The sequence below is a fragment of the Procambarus clarkii genome, chromosome 15 (genome assembly GCF_040958095.1).
Source record: "Procambarus clarkii isolate CNS0578487 chromosome 15, FALCON_Pclarkii_2.0, whole genome shotgun sequence".
In the NCBI taxonomy this organism is placed as follows: Eukaryota; Metazoa; Arthropoda; class Malacostraca; order Decapoda; family Cambaridae; genus Procambarus; species Procambarus clarkii.
This window is the reverse complement of record NC_091164.1, coordinates 3,777,586-3,800,018: the sequence shown is the minus strand read 5'-3', so window position 1 is coordinate 3,800,018 and position 22,433 is coordinate 3,777,586. Positions and strand designations below refer to the sequence as shown.

At 36.6% G+C, this 22,433-nt stretch overlaps 1 protein-coding gene across 16 annotated transcripts in view; it reads left to right on the top strand.

Moving 5' to 3' along the window:
• Nucleotides 1–9,825: 9,825 nt before the first annotated feature.
• LOC123759049 (trinucleotide repeat containing adaptor protein gawky) overlaps nucleotides 9,826–22,433 on the top strand; it is a 98,869-nt gene continuing 86,261 nt past the window's right edge. For 8 of the 16 annotated variants that reach the window (XM_069324886.1, XM_045743815.2, XM_045743814.2 and 5 more), the window contains exon 1: nucleotides 9,857–9,991. In XM_069324886.1, the coding sequence (XP_069180987.1) occupies nucleotides 9,982–9,991 (10 nt within the window). In that variant the 5' untranslated portion in view covers nucleotides 9,857–9,981. Of the gene's footprint in view, nucleotides 9,992–10,042; nucleotides 10,119–10,159; nucleotides 10,179–18,779; nucleotides 18,923–22,433 lie in introns of those variants that run through there. The other 8 variants (XM_045743817.2, XM_045743816.2, XM_069324885.1 and 5 more) reach the window with 8 other exon arrangements.

Genomic DNA, 22,433 nt, shown 5'->3' with positions numbered 1-22,433 from the left:
ACCCTATTCTATATGAGGGGGTTACACAGTAGAGCTTCTAGAGCTAGCTATAAGTTCATCTAATAACCCCATCTCGCAGGACGGTTAGTCATACATGGAATCAGGAGAAAACATGAGGTGCTAGTCTAGTCTACTAGCCTGCACTAGCAAACTCTGGGTTGAGCACAAGAATAGCTACCAATATTCGTGAGTGTTTGAAATACTTACAGAGCTCAAAGTATCCATATCATATGGTCTGTCATACTATGAGAGATATCCATACAAATGGGTATCCATACAAATGGGTATCCATACAAATGGGACTGAATTTCTGTGATGACATCCATGTATACGATGAAGAATGGAACTCTCATGGGCTTAGTAGTTAAGTACTTAAGGGAGTGAGACACATGGTTAGAGGGACATCTACCTGGAGTCTACCTTGTAATGATTCCGGCGATCAATGTCCCCGCGGCCTAGTCAGTGACCAGGACTCCCGGTTGGTGGTCTAGTCAACGAGGCTGTTAGATGCTGCTACTCGCAGTTTGATGTATAAATTCGATCAAGAATCCAGAATCAAGAAACCCAGTTGATCAAGAATCCTTTGGAGGGTTTTATCTCTTTTGAACACCGTAAAAGGTCGGCAAGTTATGCCCCCTTACGTGTAGAGGGAGAGTGTTGAAGTCTTGCATCCTTGTTGATAAAATTGTCTCAACGTACCTATCGCAACTTTGCTTTTCAATGGGGCTATTCTGCACTTCCTGTCATACCTTCTGGTCGCTTGTGGTGTTATTTTCATGTGAAGATTTGGACCCTGTCCCTCTAATATTTTCCAAGTGTAAATTATTATGTATCTCTCCCGCCTGCGCTTTAGGAATTTTAAAATGGTCCCAATAATTTAATGTTACTGAATGAATTCGAGCGGTAAAAGATCTCTGCGCGTTCTCCAAGTCAGCAACTTCTCCAGGTTTGAATAGAGCTGTTAGTGTGCAACAATAGTCCACCCCTAGCTACCTAGGGTGTCTTGAGTCTTGAAAAGTACCATCACTGGTCTGGCATCTCTTGTCTGAAATGTTCTTGTTATCCAACCTGTCATTTGTCTTGCAGTTATGGCAGCTACTTTATTGTGTTCTTTAAAAGAAAAAGTCAGGTTTTCCGACATTATTACTCCTAAATCTTTTATATGACCTTTTAATGTATAGTGTGATGAGAATGTGTTCAATCTGATGTCATTTTATATGTGGATTCAGTTTTGATATTTTCCTTTTATACCACAGCGCAGGAGCTGGAATTTGTCTTCATTAAATATCATGTTTTTATTTTTCTGTGGTCCATTGAAAGACCTGACTTACCCCAGTTTGGAGGTTTGGTGTGTCCTCTATATTGTCTACTCTCATAAAAATCCTAGAGTCATCTGAAATGTTTGATACGGAACTGTAGTTTGTGTTCGTTAAGGTATTGAATATCCATCTTCCTACTGTGCCAGTAATTTCTTTAGTGTCCTTATTGTGTGCAATAAACCATGGTCACATTTGTGAAAAGCTAAATTTAGGTTTCGTTAAATCCGTGATTATTACATCTGCGTTATGCTCGTCTTCTGAGGTATGTAAGGACATGTCATAGTAGTCTAACAGTTAAGGAAAAGAGGAGCACCCTGTTCTGAACCCATGTTCTCCAGGGTTATGTAGACGTAGTCACTCCATGTGTCATGTGATCTTACATCTTAGTACTCTCTCTCAAAGATTTTTATCATGTGGGAAGTTTAGTGCTATTGGTCTAACAAAAAATTGCGTCTACCTGACTACCTGCTTTGCGGAGTGGTGTGAGGTCTGTTTTAAGTGTTGAGGATAGCACCATTATTTAGGCTTCATCACTGAAGGCAAAGATTGTCACAATAACATGGCTGGAAATTAGATACCCGACCCACACACCTGAAAGTAATGACGTTCCGGTCCGTCGTGAACCATTGTCACGTGTGACTGAAACGTTCCCACTCCGCCTCCAACTGGCGTTTAGGGCCTGTAATTGTTTTGTTTTTTTGCAATTGTTGATGAATATAGAATTCCAGGAATCCGGACCTGGAGCGGGGTGTGTTGGTACGCTATTTATGGCTACTACAAAGTCCAGTGAAGTTATAAAATATGATTTGTGAGTTGATGTTAGCATTATGTTCATAAATAATTGGTTGTAGGAGTGTCATAGTCAAGTCGGGGTCGTCCCAGTGTTTGCCAGTTATTTAATAAATAACGACGTTCGTCCCTTCTACAACGTTCTTGAAATCTGAAACCAGGATTTGTTTTCCAAAATAGCTTTTGAAGTGTTCTTAGTGCTTCACAATATTAAGTTTTTCTGAGAGAGGGAAGGAGAAGTGGGGGTGTTGGGGAGAAGGGAACAGAAGTGGGGTGTTGGGGAGAAGGGAGCAGAAGTGGGGTGTTGGGGAGAAGGGAACAGAAGTGGGGTGTTGGGAGTGGAAAAAAGGTAGAGAAATTACTGAATAACAAAATAATAGAACCTAAACATGACAATTAGTAACCACTATATGCCAATTAACTCGAGAAATGGGGAATTATCAAAGGAAATCGCCAACCATTACGACTATATAGCACTTGGAAGGGGTCAGGATAAGGCTTGGGGATGGGATAAGGGGATGGATGAATGGGGAGGAATAGCGCCCAACCCCTTGGATGGTCGGGGATTGAACGCCGACCTGCATGAAGCGAGACCGTGCTACAATCGATTTCATGCGAGAGGAAATTACTAAGGAAAACGTACTACTGTAGATGGTTAAACGAAATTATGAATTAATGGGGTGGCAGTGAGTTTGGACCCATACAGGGAAGGTCTTCAGGCAGCTCGGGGTCCAGGCAAGAGCCCTCGCCCTCTCTACTCACCTAGTTGTGCTTGAGAGGGTAGAGCTTCGGCTCCTTGCTCCCGCCTCTCAACCGTCAATCAACTAGTGTACAGGTTCCTGAGCCTACTTTAGAAAAGTAGAATTTGGTACTATTTACTTTATAGAAAAAATAAACTTAAAATCCAAACTTAAATATTCCTTGGCCAAGTATATAATATATATATATTATTGTAGGCCTAAGATATCGTGTATTTGGCCTAGGATGATTAAGTTAGGTTACAATAGCACATAAATAGAACAACTTTTCCGGTTTGTCCAAATTGATACAATCGACCACATCGTTACCATAAGTACTTCCAGTTTAGGAGGCCGGGCTGCTGTATATGCGCGTAAATGGACTAGATTCACACTATCACGCGCATTGGGATGACTATAGTCGCCCCTCAACAGATTGGACCAGAGTTCCTTACACCTGATACCTCTGTTCACCTAGCAGAAAATAGATTCCCGGGAAGTAGGCAACTGCTGTGGGTAACTTCTTCGGGAAAGTCAGTATAGTTCGCCTATCTTGAGGTTATCTTGAGATGATTTCGGGGCTTTAGTGTCCCCGCGGCCCGGTCCTCGACCAGGCCTCTACCCCCAGGAAGCAGCCCGTGACAACTAACACCCAGGTACCTATTTTACTGCTAGGTAACAGGGGCATAGGGTGAAAGAAACTCTGCTCATTGTTTTTCGCCGGCGCCTGGGATCTAACCCAGGACCACAGGCTCATAAGTCCAGTGTGCTGTCCGCTCGGCCGACCGGCCTAGAAACTAATTAAAAAATATGTGCTTTCAGATTCCTTTCACTGGGGTCAGATGTAACACAAACAAGGAGCAACGGTTTCAAACTCAACAAGCCACAATGCAGGAATGAAAACAGGAGATGCTTTTCCACCCACAGGGCTATATACCTATGGAACAGCCTACCCGCCGAAGCCTTACATACCCAAACGCTGTTTAATATTCAAATCCAGCTGGAAACAATGAGGGAACCTTTGACAAACCGCCGGGTTTCTGTCCTCGTCGAGGGCCACTAGAGTGTTAGTGGCCCTCAGGTAAATTCAGGTATACTTAACTGAATGTTTGCATTATTCCTAGATGACTGGCCACATACTGTATATTCTCTCTCTAACATATTTTTGTAAATAATTCTGGATCCAAAAATGAACCGAAATCATAGTGTTATTATTTTATTGGAGATTTGTTGTTCATGATTCGCTACTTGGAACAAAAAGTTCCAAGTAGCACGGGCTATGGTGAGCCCGTAGTGACTATGTTGGAGAGTTGAACTGAGGCCGTGTTTGGGGGGTCGGCGGCGGTACACCTGTAGTGGTGGCGGGGTCTGATATGCGAGCATCCGCCACCACCACCACCACCGCCACGCACCACACACCACACACCGCCTCCGCTCTCCACACCACCACCACCACTCCTACTTCCCCATCACTACACCACCCACCACCACCACCACTCCTACTCCCCCATCACTACACCACCCACCACAACCACCACCACAACCACCACCACACACCATATAGTCGGCACGGCTTTAGTTTGGCTCATTAGGAGCGCCAAGTCGTAAATACCACAACTTTATTAACTTTTAAAGTACAACTGGAAAAGATCGTCAAGGCTAATAGGAGGACCTTCGACAAGCCGCCGGCTTCCTTGTCCTCATCGTAGCCACTAGCGTCAGTGGCTCTCAGGTAAATATATTACGTATTTATGACAGAAAGAGTGAGATCAATGATTCTAGCGCGAAGTGGTGTATGAAGTTGGACGGAGGTTGACGAGGAAGTCCGTAGAGTAAGGCAGGTCAATAATGCATATGTCGCAGAGATCATCAAGAGCCGCCATGTAACCTCCAGCGAAACAGACATCAGTGCATCACCGATCCACACTATTGTACATGAACTATATAGGACCTTATACTCCACGGCCCACAAAAACGGAAGAGTCCTGAGAACGACGACGTTTCAGTCCGTCCTGGATCATTCTCAAGTCGATTGTGATTAAGTCATTCTCACAATCGACTTGAGAATGGTCCAAAACGGACCGAAACGTCGTCGTCCCTTCACCTTCTAGTGTGTGGTCTGGTCAACATTCTTCAGCCACGTTATTGTAACTCATCGCCTGCATTACTGATAGAAGTGTGACCCCTGGCATACCAACACCAAGATTGAACTAATAATATACTATAAGAGCAAGAAGCCACTGCCAACTTGTTCATGAAAAACTTTTCAGACACCATACAAAACCTCTTGAAGGAGGCGATTGTCGTCTATGCGTTCATATGCCCACTTGGGGACCGTCAGCCCCAACGAACTCAATATATAGGCAAGACAATAACATCTCTTTCAAGACGCCTAAAAATGCACAAACAGCAAGGCCCTATCAATGAACATATAGGTTCTACACATAACCAGATCACCACCAGAGAACGCTACGCGTGCTGCAAGAATGTAAGAACCAGCTGATATTATATTCAATTTAGTAGTAGTTTATTAGGTAGTCTCACAACCCAATGTACCTTCTTCTAAATAAATAAATTAATAATTAACTCTACAAACAACAGGGAAATAATGGTCAAATACAGCGACAATAGACGACTGAACATTGGCTAGGTATGATGCAGCAAACAAACTAAGTCATCTATCACTAGCCAACAAATACCAAATTATTTACCTGAATTTACCTGAGGGGCCACTAACACTATTGGCCTCGACGAGGACAGGACGCCTCCGGCTTGTCAAAAAGTCCCCCTATTTTGTCCTAAAGACTTTTTCAAGCCGGATTTTAAAATTTAACATTATTTTGGCATTTGCGGCTTCGGCGGATAGGCAGTTCCAAGGGTTTATGTGGTGAAAGATCATCTCCTGTTTTATGTCCTTTATTGTGGCTTGTTATGCTTAAAACTGTTGCGCCTTGTTTGTGTTACATCTGTTATCTTCCAAATTGTTCAGTATTTTAAAACTTTCGATGAGATCTGTCTGGTGTTGTGCTTTCTCCAACGCAGCTCAGTCTATCTGGACAGGCGGTCTCTATGTTTGCACAGAGCAGTCCAATTGGGGAGTGCACCAGAGATGTATGCAGTTGGAGAACTACTTTCTTTTACTTGAAGGCTTCAATGTCATTTTCACTTTCTTCTTTTTCATAAATCTCAATAGGAAGAAAACCCGCTGGGTTGTTCACGCTGTTACTTGTACCCAGACACAGCTGGGACTTGCTTAACTGTCCCAAGTGAACAGAGAGAATGTTCAAAGAGGACAGACACTTCGGGGGCTAACCTCACCCAACTTTGCAGGGGGAAAATGGTCTGGAATGAAGGGAATAAGTGGAAAGAGGGAAGGGAAGTTTTGTAAATATTTTTTGTGAATTTTTTGTGAGTTATTGCATGCAGTAGCGGGTCGTCCAGCTTGGTAGGTAAGTCCACTGCTATTAGTTACAGGACAAAAACAAGGCAGCCAGACAGTAGTTGAATTGTGGTTTCTCAATTAACTCAATGGCTCATGGAAGGATGATTCGATAGGTGGGGAAGGTTTAGGGAATGTGTCTACAGGGCGCGCGAGAGTTGCCAGTTCAGGCAACCACACCAATGTTCAGGCAACCTCACCAATGTTCAGGCAACCTCACCAATGTTCAGGCAACCTCACCAATGTTCAGGCAACCTCACCAATGTACATAGCAACGGTTGTTGCTGTCTGCAGCGGCGAGTTGGTTGTGCACCCCATGGTCATCCTGTGAGCGGTAGTTGGTTGTGCACCCCATGGTCATCCTGTGAGCGGTAGTTGGTTGTGCACCCCATGGTCATCCTGTGAGTGGTAGTTGGTTGTGCACACCATGGTCATCCTGTGAGTGGTAGTTGGTTGTGCACCCCATGGTCATCCTGTGAGTGGTAGTTGGTTGTGCACCCCATGGTCATCCTGTGAGCGGTAGTTGGTTGTGCACCCCATGGTCATCCTGTGAGCGGTAGTTGGTTGTGCACCCCATGGTCATCCTGTGAGCGGTAGTTGGTTGTGCACCCCATGGTCATCCTGTGAGCGGTAGTTGGTTGTGCACCCCATGGTCATCCTGTGAGCGGTAGTTGGTTGTGCACCCCATGGTCATCCTGTGAGCGGTAGTTGGTTGTGCACCCCATGGTCATCCTGTGAGTGGTAGTTGGTTGTGCACCCCATGGTCATTCTGTGAGTGGTAGTTGGTTGTGCACTCCATGGTCATCCTGTGAGTGGTAGTTGGTTGTGCACCCCATGGTCATCCTGTGAGTGGTAGTTGGTTGTGCACCCCATGGTCATCCTGTGAGCGGTAGCACAAGGAAGGATTACAGAAGGCAAAAGGTCGAAGATGTTTACATTAACAATTACACCTAACCTACTCAAATTATTAGTATACTTATAATTATAAGTATACACGTACCTACTCACATTACTAGTATAACATCAACTAGTTACATACATTTTTTAATTACAATATCTATGTATTTACAATAAATTATTATACATTGAAGTTTGGTCTTTTGTTAATAAAATATTTTAGATATGGAGATATTAAAGGATTGTTTATTGTTATAAATAAAGAATTATTCCCACTTCACAGTTATGAATTGAGAAACCCCCCCCCCCCCCCCGTAGCCTCATACATACGTGGTAAATGGTTTAGGATTCTTAGGATTAAATTGTGTGCTGACCTATTAGTATCTCCTCTCTCAGCACCGCTCCTGTGTCAGGTAAGTCCACTACGGGCTCACCATAGCCCATGCTACTTGGAACTGGTTCCGAGTAGCTGAATCTATAACAACAACATATTAGTATCTACCTGTCAGTAACCACGGGGCGGCGAGAGCTGACATGGATCTGACATCTCCTAGTCTTGTTATACCTGTTGCCTTATAATTAAATCATTCGGACGTGTGTGTGTGTGTGTGTGTGTGTGTGTGTGTGTGTGTGTGTGTGTGTGTGTGTGTGTGTGTGTGTGTGTGTGTGTGTGTGTGTGTGTGTGTGTATTCACCTATTTGTACTCACCTATTTGTGCTTGCGGGGGTTGAGCTTTGGCTCTTTGGTCCCGCCTCTCAACTGTCAATCAACTGGTGTACAGATTACTGAGCCTACTGGGCTCTATCATATCTACATTTGTGTGTGTGTGTGTGTTTACTCATCTATTTGTGCTTGCAGGATCGAGCGTCGGCTCTTGGATCCCCGCCTTTCTATAGACTTCGGTTGTTGAAAGCAATGACTTTAAATAGGTGACTTATTATACCTAATTTTAAAGCTATGAATAGTGTTTGCTTCCACAATGTGCTCACCTAATGTGTGTGTGTATTTACTATTTGTGAACACATAATCCTCTATTATGTCTACTACATATATTTCTACTTATTACTTATCTACTTATATTTCTCTTACACACACACAGACACACACACAGGAAGCAGCCCGTAGCAGCTGGCTAACTCACATGTACCTATTTACTGCTAGGTGAACAGGTGAACCTGGGTGAAAGAAATTCTAGCCATTTGTTTCTGCCTGGCCTTTAGGACCCCAGAGCGCAGTCCACTTTAGCCGCAAAGCCCCATACTAGTACTCGGGTACTAGTCTGTGTATTTACTATTTACTATTTGTGTCTGCAGAATCGAGCTATTAGCTCTTGGACCCCGCCTTTCTAGCCATTTATTTTTCCTCTATTATATCTACCACATATACTTCTCTCTAACACATGCGCATGATGATGTTATACTAACTTTTCTATCTTCAGCGACGGGAGTTTCAGGCCCCGTAGTCTCTCCTCGAAGCTCATACTCCTCAGCTCGGGTACTAGTCTGGTGGCATATCTTTGAACCTTCTCCAATTTAGTCTTGTGCTTGACTAGATACGGACTCTATGCTGGAGCTCCAGCGTAAAGCTCCTGGATTGGTCTGACATATTTAGTATACCACGTTCTGAATGATTCCTTACATAAGTTTCTAAAGGCAGTTATTTTGTTGGCCACCCTGGCATATGCCGCTGATGATATCCTCTTGATGTTGGCTTCAAGGGAGAGGTCTGGCGTGATATCAACTCTCAGGTCTTTCTCGGTTCGGTCAAGGTTCCCTGGACCAAGTCTGACCAGGCCTCCTGATTCCTAAATCACTCCCTAATTGTTAAAGGATTTCATCTCTCAAATGGTACCTTGTATCTGGCCTCCTGATGCCTACATCTATCTTCATTATGTTACATTTGCTTAGGTTAAACTCTAATAACCATTTGCCATTTGTTGGACCATTCCTTTAGTTTGTCCAGGTCATCTTGGATTCTCATGCTGTTTTCCTGTGTTAATCTTCATCTTTTCTTAATCATTGTGTGTGTGTGTGTGTGTGTGTGTGTGTGTGTGTGTGTGTGTGTGTGTGTGTGTGTGTGTGTGTGTGTGTGTGTGTGTGTGTGTGTGTGTGTGTGTTTATGTATGTGTGTGTTTATGTATATATGTGTTTATGTATGTATGTATGTATGTATGTATGTATGTATGTATGTATGTATGTATGTATGTATGTATGTATGTATGTATGTATGTTGATATGTACGTACAGTATGTGTGTGTGTATGCGTGTGTGCGTGCGTGTGTAAATGTGCGTGTGTTCGGACGCCAGGGCTCGCGACAGGCGAGCCAAACTTGGCCAGTGTCACCACCCGCACCACCTTCACATTCTTATTCACTCTGCTTATCTCACCCGCAAAGCACTCTCACCCACCACACCTTAACCAATTGACACAACCCCACCAACCAATCAACCTATCATGTGGTTCTAGGCCCGCACCCTCAAAATCGGAAGATCTCAAATGAAGACTTCTGGCAAGTCGGCCATCCAACGCCATACGTTTTTACTGCAACTTATATTTGCGCTTTACACTCAAAATTTAATTTCGCGTGGTCCAGCACTCCATTAAAATACGGAGCGTATAGGGGTGGTCAGATGGAAGAGGGGTTTGATAAGGGTGTAATATTGCGTAGAGGAGTTAAAGGGTGGTAAAGGGTGTAGAGATAGCGAGGATTAGCGGGGTCCCGGGCCGAGGCTAGCGGCCCCTCAGTGTTACCCGCGGAATGGCTGCCGAGTACCACGTCGCTCAGCCATAGACTGTTTTAATGGCGAAAAGTAAGCACAGTGAGCTTTATATCCTCGTAGTGTACCACAAGTAAAGTCGTAGTGAACCGTGGGTGTGGTCAGTGAAGGGAAAGAGTGTTTGAAGAGAAGTGGAGTGGTGGAAATGTGGTGTGAAGCAGTGAGTGTTTTGGGGACGGTCTCAACATTGGTCAGCAGACACACGGGAGCCATCATCAACGTAGGCCGATGACTTCTCTCTCCTCTTCCTCCTCTAAAACTATACAATATCTTAAGTGTATCATCTTGGAAGGTTGTGCTGGCGTGAGGCTCCTGAGCCTGCCGTAAAAGAGGAACGGGTTGCGTCCAGTTGTCCCCCCTGTGTGGGGGCAACATTGCTAAAAGTTGCTCGGGGTGTACCCAGCTCAGGTCTTGTTTATGCAATTACCTATGGTGGCATATTTTAAAAGGCCGCCCCGCCGCACACACACTTTAGGCCGCCGCCCCACCTTAAAGTTTTTGTTGTGTTTGCCTTTGCTTTTGTCACAATCACGCCCCTAACCACCCACAACATCAAGGGGGGTATGGGAGGGGAGGGTTGATGTTTTGTTGGCTGCTCAATCATCTTCATGTATCGTCGCGTTGATTGAAATGTAAATAGTTCTTCCCCTTACCTTTAGTTGGTGAGGTTCAAGTGGGCACCCACGACGACCTCCTAGGTTGGGCCCCCCATAATGAGGTGATTAACGTAAACACAGCTTGTGGGTGTTTCCATGCCAACTGTTCTCAATTACGACTGGCACAAGAGTTTGTTGTGCATGTTGCCGTCATTCTTCTGGGCTACAGATATCAAGTGTTCAGTACTGATCACCTTTCTTGTTAGATTATGAAAGTATGAAATGTCAGGCAGGAACACGCTGTCAATCTGAATTTACCTGCCGCTTCCAAATTCCTATATTTTCAGTCAACAATACCTGAACTAATCTTGTGTGTGTGTCTTTTATTTATGTATATATGTATGTATATTTGTGTTCATGTGTATGTATACGTATGTGTATATGTATACATATACACAAGTGTATCATATATACACAAATGTATATTGATATACAAATGTCTATAAATATATGTATACGTATGTATATATATGCATGCGTATGTATGTATATATACGTATGTATATATGTATGCTAATATATGTATATATATATATTTAAAGACATGTATATCAATATACATTTGTGTATATATTATACTTATATATGTATACATATACACAAGTGTATAATATATACACAAATGTATATTGATATACATGTCTATAAATATATGTATATATATATATGTATATGTAATATATATATATATATATATATATATATATATATATATATATATATATATATATATATGCATGCGTATGTATGTATATACATGTATACATATGTATATATATGTATGCTAATGTGCGTATATATATGAATACGTATACATATGTGTATATATTTATACGAATGTATATGCATACATAGATATATATATATATATATATGTATACGTAGGTATATATATGTATACGTATGTATATATATATATGTATACTTGTGTATATATATTTGTATATGTGTATATGTATGTGTATATATATGTATATATATATATGTATATGTATATATATATATGTAAATATATATGTATGTATATATATATGTATGTGTATATATATATATGTATGTGTGTATATATATATATATATATATATATATATATATATATATATATATATATATATATATATATGTATGTGTGTATACGTATATGTATACATGTGTGTATATATGTATAACTATGTATGTGTATATATGTATACCTATGTATGTGTATATATGTATACCTATGTATGTGTATATATGTATACCTATGAATGTGTATATATGTATACCTATGAGTGTATATATGTATACCTATGTATGTATATATGTATACCTATGTGTGTATATATGTATACCTATGTATGTGTGTATATATGTATACCTTTGTATGTGTATATATGTATACCTATGTGTGTATATATGTATACCTATGTATGTGTATATATGTATACCTATGTATGTGTGTATATATGTATACCTATGTATGTGTGTATATATGTATACCTATGAATGTGTATATATGTATACCTATGAATGTGTATATATGTATACCTATGAATGTGTGTATATATGTATACCTATGTATGTGTATATATGTATACCTATGTATGTATGTATATATGTATACCTATGTATGTGTGTATATATGTATACCTATGTATGTGTGTATATATGTATACCTATGTATGTGTGTATATATGTATACCTATGTATGTGTATATATGTATACCTATGTATGTATGTATACCTATGTGTGTATGTATACCTTTGTGTATGTATGTATACCTATGTGTGTATGTATGTATACCTATGTGTATATATGTATACCTATGCATGTATACCTATGTATGTGTATATATGTATACCTATGTATGTGTGTATGTATGTATACATATGTATGTGTGCATATATGTATACCTGTGTGTATATATGTATACCTATGTGTGTATATATGTATACCTATGTATGTATACCTATGTGTGTATATATGTATACCTATGTATGTGTATATATGTATACCTATGTATGTGTGTATATATGTATACCTATGTATGTGTGTATATATGTATACCTATGTATGTGTGTATATATGTATACCTATGTATGTGTGTATATATGTATACCTATGTATGTGTATATATGTATACCTATGTATGTATGTATACCTATGTGTGTATGTATACCTTTGTGTATGTATGTATACCTATGTGTGTATGTATGTATACCTATGTGTATATATGTATACCTATGCATGTATACCTATGTATGTGTATATATGTATACCTATGTATGTGTGTATGTATGTATACATATGTATGTGTGCATATATGTATACCTGTGTGTATATATGTATACCTATGTGTGTATATATGTATACCTATGTGTGTATATATGTATACCTATGTGTGTATATATGTATACCCATGTGTGTATATATGTATACCTATGTGTATATATGTATACCTATGTGTGTATATATGTATACCCATGTATGTGTATATATGTATACCCATGTATGTGTGTATATGTATACCCATGTATGTGTGTATATATGTATACCCATGTATGTGTGTATATATGTATACCCATGTATGTGTGTATATATGTATACCCATCTATGTGTGTATATGTATACCCATGTATGTGTGTATATATGTATACCCATGTATGTGTATATATGTATACCCATGTATGTGTGTATATATGTATACCCATGTATGTGTGTATATATGTATACCCATGTATGTGTGTATATATGTATACCCATGTATGTGTGTATATATGTATACCCATGTGTGTGTATATATGTATACCCATGTATGTGTGTGTATATATGTATACCCATGTATGTGTGTGTATATATATATGTATACCCATGTGTGTGTATATATGTATACCCATGTATGTGTGTATATATGTATACCCATGTATGTGTGTGTATATATGTATACCCATGTATGTGTGTGTATATATGTACACCCATGTATGTGTGTGTATATATGTACACCCATGTATGTGTGTATACCCATGTATGTGTATATATGTATACCCATGTATGTGTATATATGTATACCCATGTATGTGTGTATATATGTATACCCATGTATGTGTGTGTATATATGTATACCCATGTATGTGTGTATATATGTATACCCATGTATGTGTGTGTATATATGTATACCCATGTATGTGTGTGTATATATGTATACCCATGTATGTGTGTGTATATATGTATACCCATGTATGTGTGTGTATATATGTATACCCATGTATGTGTGTGTATATATGTATACCCATGTATGTGTATATATGTATACCCATGTACGTGTGTGTATATATGTATACCCATGTGTGTGTGTATATGTATACCCATGTGTGTGTATATATGTATACCCATGTATGTGTGTATATATGTATACCCATGTATGTGTGTATATATGTATACCCATGTATGTGTGTATATATGTATACCCATGTATGTGTGTATATATGTATACCCATGTATGTGTGTATATATGTATACCCATGTATGTGTGTATATATGTATACCCATGTATGTGTGTATATATGTATACCCATGTATGTGTGTATATATGTATACCCATGTATGTGTGTATATATGTATACCCATGTATGTGTGTGTATGTATACCCATGTATGTGTGTGTATATATGTATACCCATGTGTGTGTATATATGTATACCCATGTATGTGTGTGTATATATGTATACCCATTGTGTGTATATATGTATACCCATGTATGTGTGTATATATGTATACCCATGTATGTGTGTATATATGTATACCCATGTATGTGTGTATATATGTATACCCATGTATGTGTGTATATATGTATACCCATGTATGTGTGTATATATGTATACCCATGTATGTGTGTATATATGTATACCCATGTATGTGTGTATATATGTATACCCATGTATGTGTGTATGTATACCTGTGTATGTATGTAATACCTATGTGTATGTATGTATACCTATGTGTGTATATATGTATACCTATGTGTGTATATATGTATACATATGTAATATATATGTATACCTATGTTTTCGTTTATATATACGCATGTATGTATATATATGTATACCTATGTATGTATATATATGTATACATATGTATGCATGTATATATATGTATATGTATGTATACATATGTATGTATGTATATATATGTATACGTATGTATGTATGTATATATATATATATATATATATATATATATATATATATATATATAATGTATATGTATGTACATATGTATATATATGTATGTATATATATGTATGCATATGTATGTATATATATATGTATATGTATGTATGTATATATATGTATATGTATGTATATATATGTATATGTATGTATGTATATATATGTATACGTATGTATGTATATATATGTATACGTATGTATGTATATATATTTATACGTATGTATGTATATATATATTTATACGTATGTATGTATATATATATTTATACGTATGTATGTATATATATATTTATACGTATGTATGTATATATATTTATACGTATGTATGTATATATATTTATACGTATGTATGTGTATATATGTATACGTATGTATATATATGTATACGTATGTATGTATATATATGTATACATATGTATATATATGTATACGTATGTATGTATATATGTGTATACGTATGTATGTATATATGTGTATACGTATGTATGTATATATGTGTATACGTATGTATGTATATATGTGTATACGTATGTATGTATATATGTGTATGTATGTATATATGTATATGTATGTATATATGTACATGTATGTATGTATATATGTATACCTATGTATGTATATATGTATACCTATGTATGTATATACATGTGTGTGTGTATATATATATATGTCATACCTAGTAGCCAGAACGCACTTCTCAGTCTACTATGCAAGGCCCGATTTGCCTAATAAGCCAAGTTTTCATGAATTAATATATTTTCTCAATTTTTTTTCTTATGAAATGATAAAGCTACCCATTTCATTATGTATGAGGTCAATTTTTATTTATTGCAGTTAAAATCAATGTAGATATATGACCGAACCTAACCAACCCTACCTAACCTAACCTATCTTTATAGGTTAGGTTAGGTTAGGTAGCCGAAAAAGTTAGGTTAGGTTAGGTAATTTTAACTCCAATAAAGAAAAATTGACCTCATACATAATGAAATGGGTAGCTTTATCATTTCATAAGAAAAAAATTAGAGAAAATATATTAATTCAGGAAAACTTGGCTTATTAGGCAAATCGGGCCTTGAATAGTAGGCGGAGAAGTGCGTTCTGGCTACTAGGTACGACATATATATATAATATATATATATATATATATATATATATATATATATATATATATATATATATATATATATATATATATATATAATTGTATGTATGTGTATATATGTATGTATATATATATATATATATATATATATATATATATATATACTGTATGTATATATACATATATATATATATACATATGTCGTACCTAGTAGCCAGAACACACTTCTCAGCCTACTATGCAAGGCCCGATTTGCCTAATAAGTCAAGTTTTCATGAAATAATGTTTTTTCGACGACCTAACCTAACCTAACCTAACTTTCTCGGCAACCTAACCTAACCTATAAAGATAGGTTAGGTTAGGTAGGGTTGGTTAGGTTCGGTCATATATCTACGTTTAATTTTACCTTCAATAAGAAAAAATTGACCTCATACATAATGAAATGGGTAGCTTTATCATTTCGTAAGAAAAAAATTAGAGAAAATATATTAATTCAGTAAAACTTGACTTATTAGGCAAATCGGGCCTTGCATAGTAGGCTGAGAAGTGCGTTCTGGCTACTAGGTACGACATATGTATATATATATATATGTATATATATATATATATATATAACCTACCTAACCTAACCTAATCTATCTTTATAGGTTAGGTTAGGTTAGGTAGCCAAAAACGTTAGGTTAGGTAGGTTAGGTTGTCGAAAAAACATTAATTCATGAAAACTAGGCTTATTAGGCAAATCGGGCCTTGCATAGTAGGCTGAGAAGTGAGTTCTGGCTACTAGGTACGACATATATATATATATATATACATATATATATATATACATATATATATATATATATATATACATATATATATATATATATATACATATATATATATATATATATATACATATATATATATATATATACATATATATATATATATATATATACATATGTCGTACCTAGTAGCCAGAACGCACTTTTTGGCCTACTATGCAAGGCCCAATTTGCCTAATAAGCCAAGTTTTCCTGAAATAATATATTTTCTCTAATTTTTTTCTTATAAATTGATAAAGCTAGCCATTTCAATATGTATGAGCTCAGTTTTTTTTTATTGGAGTTAAAATTAACGTAGATATATGACCGAACCTAATCAAACCTACCTAACCTAACCTAACCTATCTTTATAGGTTAGGTAGCAGAAAAAGTTAGGTTAGGTTAGGTAGGTTAGGTAGTCGAAAAACAATTAATTCATGAAAACTTGGCTTATTAGGCAAATCGGGCCTTGCATAGTAGGCTGATAAGTGCGTTCTGGCTACTAGGTACGACATATATATATATATATATATATATATATATGTATATATATATATATATATATATATATAATGTATATATATATATATATATATATATAATGTATATATATATAATGTATATATATATATATATTGTATATATATATATACATTATATATATACAATATATATATATTGTATATATATATATATATGTCGTACCTAGTAGCCAGAACGCACTTCTCAGCCTACTATGCAAGGCCCGATTTGCCTAATAAGCCAAGTTTTCCTGAATTAATATATTTTCTATAATTTTTTTCTTATGAAATGATAAAGCTACCAATTTCATTATGTATGTGGTCAATTTTTTTTTATTGGAGTTAAAATTAACGTAGATATATGACCGAACCTAACCAACCCTACCTAACCTATCTTTATAGATTAGGTTAGGTTAGGTAGCCGAAAAAGTTAGGTTAGGTTAGGTACGTTAGGTTGTCGAAAACCAATTAATTCATGAAACCTTGGCTTATTAGGCAAATCGGGCCTTGTATAGTAGGCTGAGAAGTGCGTTCTGCCTACTAGGTGCGACATATATAAATTATATATATATATATATAATGTATGTATATATATATATATATATATATATATATATATATATATATATATATATATATATATATATAATATAATATGCATGCAATTGACAATCACTAAACACTGATCATTTGTATGCGGAAAAACCACAAAGAAATGGGGAAGAGAGATGAACGTTTCGGCATGTTAAAGCCGTTGTCAACACCAGTCTGGTGTTGACAACGGTTGTTGTGGGTTATATAATATAAATTATAATACATACCAATACCTGGCTATATCAGGACTTCAGCTCCCTGCTGACACACCCACCAAAAAAATTCTTCTCATTATATTAAAACTTTATTTTAGTCCAATTAAAACTTCAATTACGTTAGTGTCTGGATACTGGAGACGTTTTGCTAGTCTGGGGGTGAGAACCAATGGCACATGTGTTGAACATAATTCGCGTAACTATTTTGCTGTCGTGCATACAGTTATTCGTCTCTTAAACAAAGTTCTTTAATAATGTTTTCAGGCATTTTTGCTTCATTGATACTCAAGAGAACGTTTTAGGAAATTATCACCATTTTATCATATGCTCTGAAAAACGTTCCCCTTTCCTGCTGTATTCACTTCATGCTGCACGTTTTTCCTCATTAATGTAGCCTGCTAGTCTAAACATAAAGTAGTCTTAGTTTCTTGTTTTCCTAACTAGCCATGATTGAGCATTTATTTTTTCTTGGTAACAGTGTGTTCATTTTTGCATGTGTAGACTGAAAACTTTTGGGTGAAATTTTTGGCATTTATGGGAGTTATAATTGGCAAATGTGATATACAGTAATTGTAAAGTAATTCCTAGGATGAGTAGTGTTAGTTTTTTTAATTAAAGAACAAACAGTTCAGTATACAGTAATTAAAGTTAGCTTTAAATTTGGTATGTGTTGTCATCCCATTCAAATTTGTTTATGTAATCTTACTGACATTTTCCAGAATCTTTGAAGTTTATGAACCATTGCTGTTTGGAGTTGTCAACTTTCACCCTGAAAACTGTTGGCCAGATGAACTTGAAACATGGAATGAATATATTCAGGGTAACCTAAAATTTACTCGTATATCAAGCCAGAGGAATAATGGTAACTTTCATAACTTGCTTCTCTTTTGTTATTGAAGCTTGACAAATATATTTCATGCACTATTATTAATTATTAAAACCATGTCCAGATGGACAAAATTAATCTTTAAAAGTTCTTTATGCTGAATAGGGATTCTTGCTGCTTATCAAAGGTAGTGAAGAGTTACAGTTGCTTATTGTCTGTAAATCATGGTGAAAAATTGTAGGCCCCTTGGTTTAGTTTATGAATTGTTGCTCACGTATCCAGTGATAAAAACCACATGCTCGTATGTGACAAAGATGAACATTGTACTGTACTTATTAGGTGGAGAAATTTGAAGTATGACTTGATTTATGGAAACTGCTCTCTAATAGCAGTTATGGGTACTGTACAATAATAATTTTTTATCTTTTGATTGAGGTAATTTTTTATTATTCGTTATTTATTACGTATCCATGGTAGGGGTTACTCTATGGCTTCAATTTTTTTTTTAATTTTGGGTTACTATTCGGTGTCATAGTCACTTTTGAATACCCACTACTATTTTAATTAAGTTTTCACCCCTTCACATACCATTTTAATTGTTTTCACTCCTCCATCCCCCTGCTATTTTAATTAGGTTTTTAACCCCCTCCAGCTCTCTGATCCCCTGCTACTTTAATTACATTTTTACCCCACAAACCCCTGCTATTTTAATGACATTTTCACCCCACATCCTCTGTTTGAATTAGGTTTTCACTCCCCATGTCATGCTGTTTTGATTAGGTTTCACCCATCCCCCCTATCCCTGGCTATTAAGTTATCCTTATTAAACATTTGCAGTGCATCTCTGCAGATGTGTAATACCTGTATTTACCATATTTGTGTTTTTTTTGGGTACACTTGTATTAACTATAAGGCTGAAGTTTAGTGTACAGAAAACATGTCATTACGTACCCATGTCACAATTTCAAAGTGGAACCATGCAAATGCCAACTCTTGTCATGTGTGTGTTATCTAGCTATGTGCCAAGTTTTGAGAGTTGTAAAAACACCACCACTGGTTTCTTAGAACTGTAGAATAGGTGTGCTAATATTTCAAAGTAATTTAACCAATTTGCTTTGGAAGTTGAATAGCAAAGCAGAAGGAAAGTAAAGCTAGCTAGTCGTCTTCCCAGCACACTTTCATATAACGCTTTGAAATTACTGACGGTTTTGGCCTCCCACCTTCTCGCATAACTTGTTCCAACCGTCTACCACTATTTGTGAAAGTGAATTTTCTTATTTCTTTGGCAACTTTGTTTAGTTACTTTAAATCGATGACCTCTTGTTCTTGAAGTTCCAGGTCTTCCCTATCAATTTTATCAGTTCCTGTTACTATTTTGTACGTGGTGATCATATCGCCTCTTTTTCTTCTATCTTCTAGTTTTGGCATATTTCATGCCTCTAACCTCTCCTCGTAGCTCTTGTCCTTCAGTTCTGGAAGCCACTTAGTAGTATGTCTTTGCACCCTTTCCAGTTTGTTGATGTGATTCTTAGATATAGGTGTATTATGGGCACCATACAACTGCATATTCCAGCTTTGGGCTTTGGGCTAACAAAAGTCGAGAATAATTTCTTTAGCATTTCGCCATCCATGTATTTAAAAGCAATTCTGATGTTAGAAAGTGTAGCATAGGCTCCTCGCTCAATGTTTTTAATGTGGTCCTCAGGTGATAGTTTTCTATCTATTACCACCCATAGTTCTCTTTCTTTATCGGAATTCTTTAAAGATTTCTCACATAATTTATAGGTTGTGTGGGGGTATATATTCCCCTATTTCACATTCCAGAAAATGGCATTTATTTACATTAAATTCCATTTGCCAAGTGGTGCTCCATATACTTATTCTGTCCCAGGTCTTCTTGAAGGGTATGACAATCATCTAAGTTACTCATCTTCCCTATTAGCATCATTAGCAAACATGCTCACATAATTCTGTATTCCATTTGGTAGATCATTTATGTAGACAATGAACATTACCGATGCAAGAACTGAACCCTGTGGTACTCCATTTGTGACATTTCTCTAGTCCGATATTCCTCTTATTCCTGCCCTCATTTTTCTATCAGTCGGAAAATTTTTCATCCGTGTTAGAAGCTTACCTTTCACCTCTCCAATGTGTCCCAGTTTATAGAACAACCTCTTACATGGAACTCCGTCAAAAGCCATATTTAGGTGTGTTGTATGTCTATACCTGTATGTTTATATTTCATATATATAATTACATTTCGCAAGGTCGCTCCTCACATTCTCAAAAACAGATTTTACTGTGCTTGGCACCGTGTTATATCCTAAGATCTTATGGTGAGGTGGTTAGGTAACCATCTAAAAGATTAAACTAACAATATATTATAAGAGCAAGGAAACTGCTCAATCCTCTAATGAAGAATGTGCCCAACACCAAGCAAAATGCCTTGAAAGAAACCAACAATGTCTACGCTTTCGCATGCCCACTTGGGGGACTGTCAGCCTCAACGATCTCAGTATATAGGCAAGACAACATCCCTCTCTAGGCGATTAACAATGCAAAAGCAACAGGGCTCCATCAAGGAACATATAATCACCACACACGAGACGATCACCAGGGATATTTTGACGAGCAACCCCAAAATCATTGATAGATACAATGACAATAGAAAATTAGACATCAGTGAGGCACTGCATATCAAGAAATTTAGATCAGCAATCAACAACCAGCTAATACACAGTTACCCCCTATGTACTTCAAGACCCCGGGCCAATGCAGAAGCAGGACCGAATGACCCTGCATCAGGAATGGAAGCAACCAGGAAGAACATAAGCTGCCAACATGTCATACTGTGCTGATACATTTAATACTTTATCAATATCCCCAATGTAATGCCATTCATCAATATGTTACCTGACAACCTCACCATAAAAGGATATATCCCAGTGCTAAGAATGATAGAATTTATCTGAGAATGTGAGGAGTCACCTTGTGAAATGCATTGCTAGATGTCAGGCCTAATAAAAAGTAAAAATAATCTTTGGAGAGTTAATTTTTCAACTTCCTGCTTCAGTGAAGAAACACAAGAAATATTGAGAATTCGTGCCAGAATTATATACATTGTGTGTGTGTGTAATTATTTATATATATATATATATATATATATATATATATATATATATATATATATATATATATTATATATATATATATTATATATATATATATATTATATATATATATATATTATATATATATATATATATATATATATATATATATATATATATATATATATATATATATATATATATATATATATATATATATATATATATATATATATATATATATATATAAATAAAATACATAAACACACATACACATATAGTGGTACCTCGGTTTAAGAGTTTAATCCGTTCCTGGAGACAGCTCGTATTCCAAAAACTCGTAATCCGAAGATAATTTCCCCATAAGAAATAATGGGAAATGAATTTATCCGTTCCTGACTACCCCAAAAACCTCACTTCAAACTAAATTTTAT